The 9,758-nt window shown below is 38.6% G+C and overlaps 1 protein-coding gene across 1 annotated transcript in view; it reads right to left on the bottom strand.

The window, feature by feature from the left end:
• Positions 1–4,144: 4,144 nt before the first annotated feature.
• LOC132558496 (uncharacterized) overlaps positions 4,145–9,758 on the bottom strand; it is a 42,032-nt gene continuing 36,418 nt past the window's right edge. Inside the window, exons 15-17 of the mRNA XM_060223064.1 lie at positions 5,949–6,093; positions 4,924–5,007; positions 4,145–4,288 (exon numbers count right to left, since the gene is read on the bottom strand). Coding sequence (XP_060079047.1) covers positions 4,145–4,288; positions 4,924–5,007; positions 5,949–6,093 — 373 coding nt within the window. The remainder of the gene's footprint in view (positions 4,289–4,923; positions 5,008–5,948; positions 6,094–9,758) is intronic.

The raw sequence follows: 9,758 nt of genomic DNA, 5'->3' as shown, positions 1-9,758 counted from the left end.
AAGTCAAAACATATGCTGCATTCATAAAATGAAAATATATTTAAATAAATATGAGGGCCATAGCAATTAAGACATCTGACAATCAAGGAATGGATGACCAAACCACAGAATTCACTGATGGTGGTCTGACAAATCTTCAGACCAATTTAGGGAAAATCAAATCATTTCTACAGGAGGAGTAGGATTTTGAAGAATTTGCTCTATTACCCCTGTTAGGCCAGGCCCCTCAGACCACAAGGAGCTGAGACCTACCATTTATACAGAATTGGGTCCCTTTCACCTAACAATGCTTCAGACTAAATATTGACAAAATCTAATCATTCCTACAGGAGGAGTAGGATTTTAAAGAATTTGCTTTATTTCGACTACTGGGCCCCACCCCTCCCCTCCTGCCTCAGAGCACCCAGGTCCACCATTTATACAAAATGGACACATGGAGGGACAGACTGACCCTGCAGTATGCCGTAAGCTCACCTGACCTTTTGAGCCAGGTGAGCTAAATATACTTTGAGCTGTATATATTGTGATTGAGAGCACTAAAGAAATAAAGTTGCAAAAAATGATGACATCACTTTTGGATGGTACAGGACGGGACAGATGAAGATAAAACAATATTTGTGCCAATAAACAAAGAAGAGGTCCATGGGCCTTAATGGTCATTTGAAAAAAAAAGAGCCATACATGATATAACAACAGTTATTGCAGTAGTATAACGAACACTTATTAAATGATTAGTTTGGAATATATGAAAAAAGAATGCAAAAATAACAACACTTGGTAAGGACCATTTCAGGCAAGTTTCAGCTTAATTCTACTAAAAGAACTAGAAAAAGTTTGAAAAATGTGTCATTAAGGGAAACCATGATTGTACAATCATGCTACAAATAATTTCATCACAATTTCTTTTTTCCAATCTTGTTCAGTGCACTTACTAAGGGCTACTAAGTGTTTTACCTTGATATTTAATCCTGCCACAAAGTGTAACTTATTTTTCTTTCTTAGGAGTATACAAGTATTTGATTTGCTTAAAGGGTTATTACACATTTATTACAGTCATTGTAACAATAAATCCCAAGACATTTCTTTGTCTTTCTGACATTGTACTCGGAGAAAGTAATTATAAATCCGCAGACTTTTCTTTGTCTTACTGACATTGTACTCAGAGAAAGTAATTATAAATCAACAGACTTTTATTTGTCTTTCTGACATTGTACTCAGAGAAAGTAATTATAAATCAACAGACTTTTATTTGTCTTTCTGACATTGTACTCAGAGAAAGTAATTATAAATCCGCAGACTTTTATTTGTCGAACTGACATTGTACTCAGAGAAAGTAATTATAAATCCGCAGACTTTTATTTGTCTTTCTGACATTGTACTCAGAGAAAGTAATTATAAATCAACATTGACTTTTATAAATTGTCTTTTATTTGTCTGACATTGTACTCAGAGAAAGTAATTATAAATCCGCAGACTTTTATTTGTCTTTCTGACATTGTACTCAGAGAAAGTAATTATAAATCCGCAGACTTTTATTTGTCTTTCTGACATTGTACTCAGAGAAAGTAATTATAAATCAACAGACTTTTATTTGTCTTTCTGACATTGTACTCAGAGAAAGTAATTATAAATCAACAGACTTTTATTTGTCTTTCATTGACATAATTATAAATCCGTACTCAGAGAAAGTAATTATAAATCCGCAGACTTTTATTTGTCTTTCTGACATTGTACTCAGAGAAAGTAATTATAAATCCGCAGACTTTTCTTTGTCTTACTGACATTGTACTCAGAGAAAGTAATTATAAATCCGCAGACTTTTATTTGTCTTACTGACATTGTACTCAGAGAAAGTAATTATAAATCCGCAGACTTTTATTTGTCTTTCTGACATTGTACTCAGAGATTGGTTCCTGTTCTGTTGACAGGTGTTGATTAATGACTTTCTGGCATGACCTTCCACACTTAAACATATCCACAAAAATGGAAACAAATACTCACAATTTACATGTGACATTTGAAAGATTTGTTTAATGAATATTTAAAGAATAATTGTTAAATCTTGCTTTTGATTGTCACATTAAAGGTATTTTCAAAGCAGTAATGTCTAATTCAAAGACTTACTAATCAGGACATTAATTGAATTCCAAAAGTTTTTAAGGCAAGCCTTAAAATTCAAGGACTTTTCCTGTCTGTTTAAACATGAGTTAATCATTGGGCTAATTGAGGTATGATATGGCATGCTGTAAGTGTTTTGGGAGGTTAGGTGTGAGGTAGGTAAAGTTTTTGTGGGACCAACATACAAGTCATGGCATAGGACAAAGCTGGAAAAACTGGTGCTCAAACATTCATTACCTATAAAATATATTTGAAATCAATTAAGCCATGTAATGTATGTTGCAAATCTGTAGATATCACGGATTTTTAATGATCCTAAAAACACAACAATGACCCAGGCCATACTACTGCTATTTATCAGGCAGGGTTTGAGTATAAACTATCTTCTAAAAAATAAAATTGCTAACATTCCTGAAATATTTAATTACAAGATCATTCTAAGATGAACATTCTTAAAATCTAAACATTTCTGTATTGTTTGAGTAACTGCGTCTATTTACCTGAAAACAATTGGCGTCAACTGACTTATGATCGAAAGCTGACTGCCATCTTTTATCATCTTCACCTTTTGACATATGAGCAATTCTTGATATTTATACACACAAACACAACTGAAACCATCAAAAAACACAACACTAAAAACTTTCAATAATTCACATTTGTTTTCTCCTGATGTCTTTTGTCTACAATAAGTTTGGTGGTATTTTGGTCAACTGCTTTAAAAAAAATTGACCGAACACCAAAATGGTCTACATTGTCTCCACAGCCTTCAATATTTCTACACCTTGGACGGACACCTTCATGTAAATGTGCCAGAGATATCAAACACTAAAGGTTTAGAAATAAATATAATACCAAGAGGCCCAATGGGCCTACACGGTATTCAATGTTCATCGAAAATAAAATCAATGTTTATCACAAATACATAAAATGTGCATCATTGGTACTCACAGTGGGCACATCCAATCAATCTTATCCAAACTTAAGCTTTTAACACTCAGCTCTAAACAGTGAGAGTTATGACCTGGATTATAGGTAAATATAATTTCTTTTTTTCTCTTATGAAATCTGTTGAGCTTTGACCTTGAAACACCTTTCTACCACATATCATGCTTCACAGACTTTTGGTTTACCAGAAGAAAATTTTTACAGGTTTTGACAAATTTAATCCCTGTGACCATGGATATGGCTCATGGTCATTTTATTTGCAAGCTATACTGGGCTTCATCTTTGGAACCTATCAGCTAAATATCACGCTTTTTTGCCTTCTGGTTAATCCTCAGAAACCGTTTTAAGGTGTTTACAAATTTGACCCTATGACCTTGAATATGGGTCAAGTTAATTTCTTTTCACAAACTATATCAGGTTTCATTTGAGATACTTACCAGCCAAATATCACGCTTCTAAGCATAATGATTAATCAGATAAATTCAATCCCTGTTATCTTGAATATGGGTCAAGGTAATTTCTTTCCTCAAACTTTGTTTGGCCTTATCCAAGGAATCTGTCAGTCAAACAGTGTAATGATTAACACATCTGATACCCAATGTGACAGATTGATCTGATACTCAATGTGACAAATTGATCGAATACTCAATGTGACAAATTGATCGAATACTCAAAGTGACAAATTGATCGAATACTCAATGTGACAAATTGATCGCATACTCAATGTGATAAATTGATTGAATACTCAATGTGATGAATTGATCTGTTCCCCAGTGCGATAATTAACTTATCTGTTACTCAATGTAACTGATTGATCACATACTCAATGTGACAGATTGATCTGATAGTCATTGTACCAGATTGATTGCATACTCAATGTGATAAATTGATCGAATACTCAATGTGACAGATTGATCTGATACTCAATGTAACAGATTGATGGGATACTCAATGTGACAAATTGATCTGTTCTACAAACACCTTGTTCTTCTACATGACAAACACAGTTACTTGAGTAACAAACTCAGATGTGACTGTCACCTTTAAATGAACACTTCAATCTGTTCCTAAGTAACTTTCATGTCTGACTCTCTCTGAGGTAGTTGATGGCACATAAAACTGCTTCTGTGATGTCATCAAACAGTTGAATGCCTTCACGACTAGCCAGGTCTATCAGGTAGGCCCTACCACGCTGGTAGTCTTTCATGGCACACTCAGTCAACTATGAAATTAACACAATAATATATTTAGAACATTTCCAACTGTTTATAGCAGCATTAAGATAGCAATGAATTATACAAGGCATAAACAGATTTATCACATAATCAGCCTATCACCCAGTGAATTTGCCCATGTCATATTTTTGTGTATGTCACTGGTGTACAAAACCTTAGAGACTTCTTTTCTGGAACAAATTCTTCTGGTTGGATTTGTCAATAGAATAGAGGCTCTTATAACACAAGCAGTAGAAGATTAGAGTGTAATGTTTCCATGACTACACGGTCACCTTCATCAGACAAATGACCTGTGTGGAGTGACGAGCACTGACCTATGTGGTGTAAAAGCCAAATTGACTATAGTACATTGTTATCATCTGGTGTATTTCTTAGTCTAAAATCTGTTTACCATCTCGTCACACTATTTTCGACCTTAGTGTACATAGGATTATAGTGCAGCAGAAAAAGTTTATTACGTACCGTCTCGTACACTACGTCAGTGCTAGTTAACCCCCAAATAAGCTCACTATAATGAAAATTTTTTATCAAAGATAATAGGTCTACACTAATTCTGGTTAAGACAATGATATAGAGAAAAATGTTCTCTGCATAAAATATGATGAATGATTTAATGACTTACGGGTTCCTTGCCTACTGTGACATCGTTGGACAGTTCCTTGACACAGAGTATAACCTTACAGCCTTTTCCAATATAGTAGCCAGCCTAGTATAGAAACATGGTTATATAAATACTGATAACAATAGATACATACTTGTTATAACTTGTTAAAACGTTTGGGTAAAATGTTCTTCATCTTTGACAAATACTATAAATAATCTCCAAACCTAGGTTACCAGATTATAAAAGAATCAATTAGAAAATGGGGCAAAGCCACATTAGGCCGGGTTGCGGGACAAGTGCAATGTTATATGGTATTTATAAGACAGTTAAGGGTGTTTCATTTGTTTGAGTATGTAGAATATTTGTTATATGAGAGAAAGTTTGGTTGTATTTTATGAATTGGTGCAGAAGAATGGCATTTGAAGAAAGAAGTTGCAGCCATTTTTGATTCGGAGATGTTAAAAAAGTAGATAATGGACATCTAGGGCCCTAAGGTGATTTATAGGTTGAATTTTAGAAAGATTCTTGTAGCAGTCTCTGAGAAACTGTGTTAACAAGAAAAGTTTCTGAAAATGACTAAGTTCCAAAGCCCTGAAAATCCAGACATATGTCCAGAATGAATCCATAATAGGAGGTGCACATCTTCAACATATATATAAACATCCTACAAAGTTTCAAGCTTCTACATCAAAACTCTTGGAGGAGGTGATTCTACAAAACTGGTACCCCTTTTCCTCGCCTGCCCACACGACATTCACCATACTATAACACGGATTTGCACTATGTGCAATCCGGCCAATAACTGTACAAAACTCCTGACAGTTCAGAAAAAGAAGCCCACAGGGCCTGTATGACTGTCCACTTTCTGATGTAATCTGGACCTCAGCCCCCTGGAGAGCTGCATAGATTGAACTCAAACCTGAACATCTATTCAAATGAATTATGACCTTAAAGAAATGATAAAGGACAATTACTGGGTAGGTACATTGAAGTATCTTATTGTTCATTAAGCTTATGGTTTCTGTGTGTATCAAACATCTTACCTCAATCATGGATGATATTGACCGTGTCCTGTCAGAGATGATGTAGAGAAGCAGACGACACTTTTCACGTATGGCCACCTGGATGGGGATGAGGCGCTGCTCCCAGTCATTGATAAATGGATTAGCGTAGGACAGTCCATGCTTCCTATCAACAATCAATGTGACTTCAGAAAGACATGTACAGAATCAGCCTCCCTATCAACAATCAATGTGACTTCAGAAAGACATGTACAGAATCAGCCTCCCTATCAACAATCAATGTGACTTCAGAAAGACATGTACAGAATCAGCCTCACATCAACAATCAATGTGACTTCAGAAAGACATGTACAGAATCAGCCTCACATCAACAATCAATGTGACTTCAGAAAGACATGTACAGAATCAGCCTCCCTATCAACAATCAATGTGACTTCAGAAAGACATGTACAGAATCAGCCTCACATCAACAATCAATGTGACTTCAGAAAGACATGTACAGAATCAGCCTCCCTATCAACAATCAATGTGACTTCAGAAAGACATGTACAGAATCAGCCTCACATCAACAATCAATGTGACTTCAGAAAGACATGTACAGAATCAGCCTCCCTATCAACAATCAATGTGACTTCAGAAAGACATGTACAGAATCAGCCTCCCTATCAACAATCAATGTGACTTCAGAAAGACATGTACAGAATCAGCCTCACATCAACAATCAATGTGACTTCAGAAAGACATGTACAGAATCAGCCTCACATCAACAATCAATGTGACTTCAGAAAGACATGTACAGAATCAGCCTCACATCAACAATCAATGTGACTTCAGAAAGACATGTACAGAATCAGCCTCACATCAACGATCAATGTGACTTCAGAAAGACATGTACAGAATCAGCCTCACATCAACAATCAATGTGACTTCAGAAAGACATGTACAGAATCAGCCTCCCTATCAACAATCAATGTGACTTCAGAAAGACATGTACAGAATCAGCCTCACATCAACAATCAATGTGACTTCAGAAAGACATGTACAGAATCAGCCTCCCTATCAACAATCAATGTGACTTCAGAAAGACATGTACAGAATCAGCCTCCCTATCAACAATCAATGTGACTTCAGAAAGACATGTACAGAATCAGCCTCACATCAACAATCAATGTGACTTCAGAAAGACATGTACAGAATCAGCCTCACATCAACAATCAATGTGACTTCAGAAAGACATGTACAGAATCAGCCTCCCTATCAACAATCAATGTGACTTCAGAAAGACATGTACAGAATCAGCCTCACATCAACAATCAATGTGACTTCAGAAAGACATGTACAGAATCAGCCTCCCTATCAACATCAATCTGAATTGCTAGGCTTAAACTGGAACTCAAATACAGGTCTGCACTTCTGTAGAAGGTCCAACAATCCACTCATCTACTAACCTTAACCTCAGTGCTGAAACAGCCAATATCCCCTCTACTTACCAAGCTCACTGGTGTGAGAGACACTCCCTCCCCCTAGTTCCCTACCTCAGTGCTGAAACAGACTATATCGCCTCTATTTACCCACCTCACTGGTGTAAAAGTCACTCCCTCCCCCTTGTTCCCTACCTCAGTAGTGGAACAGCCTATATTGCCTCTACTTACCCACCTCACTGGTGTGAGAGACACTCCCTCCCCCTAGTTCTCTACCTCAGTGCTGAAACAGCCAATATCCCCTCTACTTACCCACCTCACTGGTGTAAAATTCACTCCCTCCCCCTTGTTCCCTACCTCAGAAGTGGAACAGCCTATATTGCCTCTACTTACCAACCTCACTGGTGTGAGAGACACTCCCTCCCCCTAGTTCTCTACCTCAGTGCTGAAACAGACAATATCCCCTCTACTTACCCACCTCACTGGTGTAAAAGTCACTCCCTCCCCCTTGTTCTCTACCTCAGTGCTGAAACAGCCAATATCCCCTCTACTTACCCACCTCACTGGTGTAAAAGTCACTCCCTCCCCCTTGTTCTCTACCTCAGTGCTGAAACAGCCAATATCCCCTCTACTTACCCACCTCACTGGTGTAAAAGTCACTCCCTCCCCCTTGTTCTCTACCTCAGTGCTGAAACAGCCAATATCCCCTCTACTTACCCACCTCACTGGTGTAAAAGTCACTCCCTCCCCCTTGTTCTCTACCTCAGTGCTGAAACAGCCAATATCCCCTCTACTTACCCACCTCACTGGTGTAAAAGTCACTCCCTCCCCCTTGTTCTCTACCTCAGTGCTGAAACAGCCAATATCCCCTCTACTTACCCACCTCACTGGTGTAAAAGTCACTCCCTCCCCCTTGTTCTCTACCTCAGTGCTGAAACAGCCAATATCCCCTCTACTTACCCACCTCACTGGTGTAAAAGTCACTCCCTCCCCCTTGTTCTCTACCTCAGTGCTGAAACAGCCAATATCCCCTCTACTTACCCACCTCACTGGTGTAAGATTCACTCCCTCCCTCTAGTTCCCTATCTCAGTGCTGAAACAGCCAATATCCCCTGTACTTACCCACCTCACTGGTGTAAGAATCACTCCCTCACTCTAGTTCCCTACCTCAGTAGAGTACCTACCTTAGTAGAGGAACAGCCACTTTGTCCCTGTAGTTACCTACCTTAGTAGAGGAACAGCCACTTTGTCCCTGTAGTTACCTACCTTAGTAGAGGAACAGCCACTTTGTCCCTGTAGTTAACTACTTCAGTAGAGGAACAGCCACTTTGTCCCTGTAGTTACCTACCTTAGTAGAGGAACAGCCACTTTGTCCCTGTAGTTACCTACCTTAGTAGAGGAACAGCCACTTTGTCCCTGTAGTTACCTACCTTAGTAGAGGAACAGCCACTTTGTCCCTGTAGTTACCTACCTTAGTATAGGAACAGTCACTTTGTCCCTGTAGTTACCTACCTTAGTAGAGGAACAGCCACTTTGTCCCTGTAGTTACCTACCTTAGTAGAGGAACAGCCACTTTGTCCCTGTAGTTACCTACCTTAGTAGAGGAACAGCCACTTTGTCCCTGTAGTTACCTACCTTAGTAGAGGAACAGCCACTTTGTCCCTGTAGTTACCTACCTTAGTAGAGGAACAGCCACTTTGTCCCTGTAGTTACCTACCTTAGTAGAGGAACAGCCACTTTGTCCCTGTAGTTACCTACCTTAGTAGAGGAACAGCCACTTTGTCCCTGTAGTTACCTACCTTAGTAGAGGAACAGCCACTTTGTCCCTGTAGTTACCTACCTTAGTAGAGGAACAGCCACTTTGTCCCTGTAGTAGAGGAACAGCCACTTTGTCCCTGTAGTTACCTACCTTAGTAGAGGAACAGCCACTTTGTCCCTGTAGTTACCTATCTTAGTAGAGGAACAGCCACTTTGTCCCTGTAGTTACCTACCTTAGTAGAGGAACAGCCACTTTGTCCCTGTAGTTACCTACCTTAGTAGAGGAACAGCCACTTTGTCCCTGTAGTTACCTACCTTAGTAGAGGAACAGCCACTTTGTCCCTGTAGTTACCTACCTTAGTAGAGGAACAGCCACTTTGTCCCTGTAGTTACCTACCTTAGTAGAGGAACAGCCACTTTGTCCCTGTAGTTACCTACCTTAGTAGAGGAACAGCCACTTTGTCCCTGTAGTTACCTACCTTAGTAGAGGAACAGCCACTTTGTCCCTGTAGTTACCTACCTTAGTAGAGGAACAGCCACTTTGTCCCTGTAGTTACCTACCTTAGTAAAGGAACAGCAACTTTGTCCCTGTAGTTACCTACCTTAGTAGAGGAACAGCCACTTTGTCCCTGTAGTTACCTACCTTAGTAGA

This window comes from Ylistrum balloti, unplaced genomic scaffold (assembly GCF_031769215.1).
Source record: "Ylistrum balloti isolate Yb309-2 unplaced genomic scaffold, AGI_CSIRO_Ybal_v1 Utg369658, whole genome shotgun sequence".
Classification (NCBI taxonomy): Eukaryota; Metazoa; Mollusca; class Bivalvia; order Pectinida; family Pectinidae; genus Ylistrum; species Ylistrum balloti.
The sequence above is the reverse complement of the archived record's forward strand: the minus strand, read 5'-3'. Positions and strand labels throughout refer to the sequence as shown.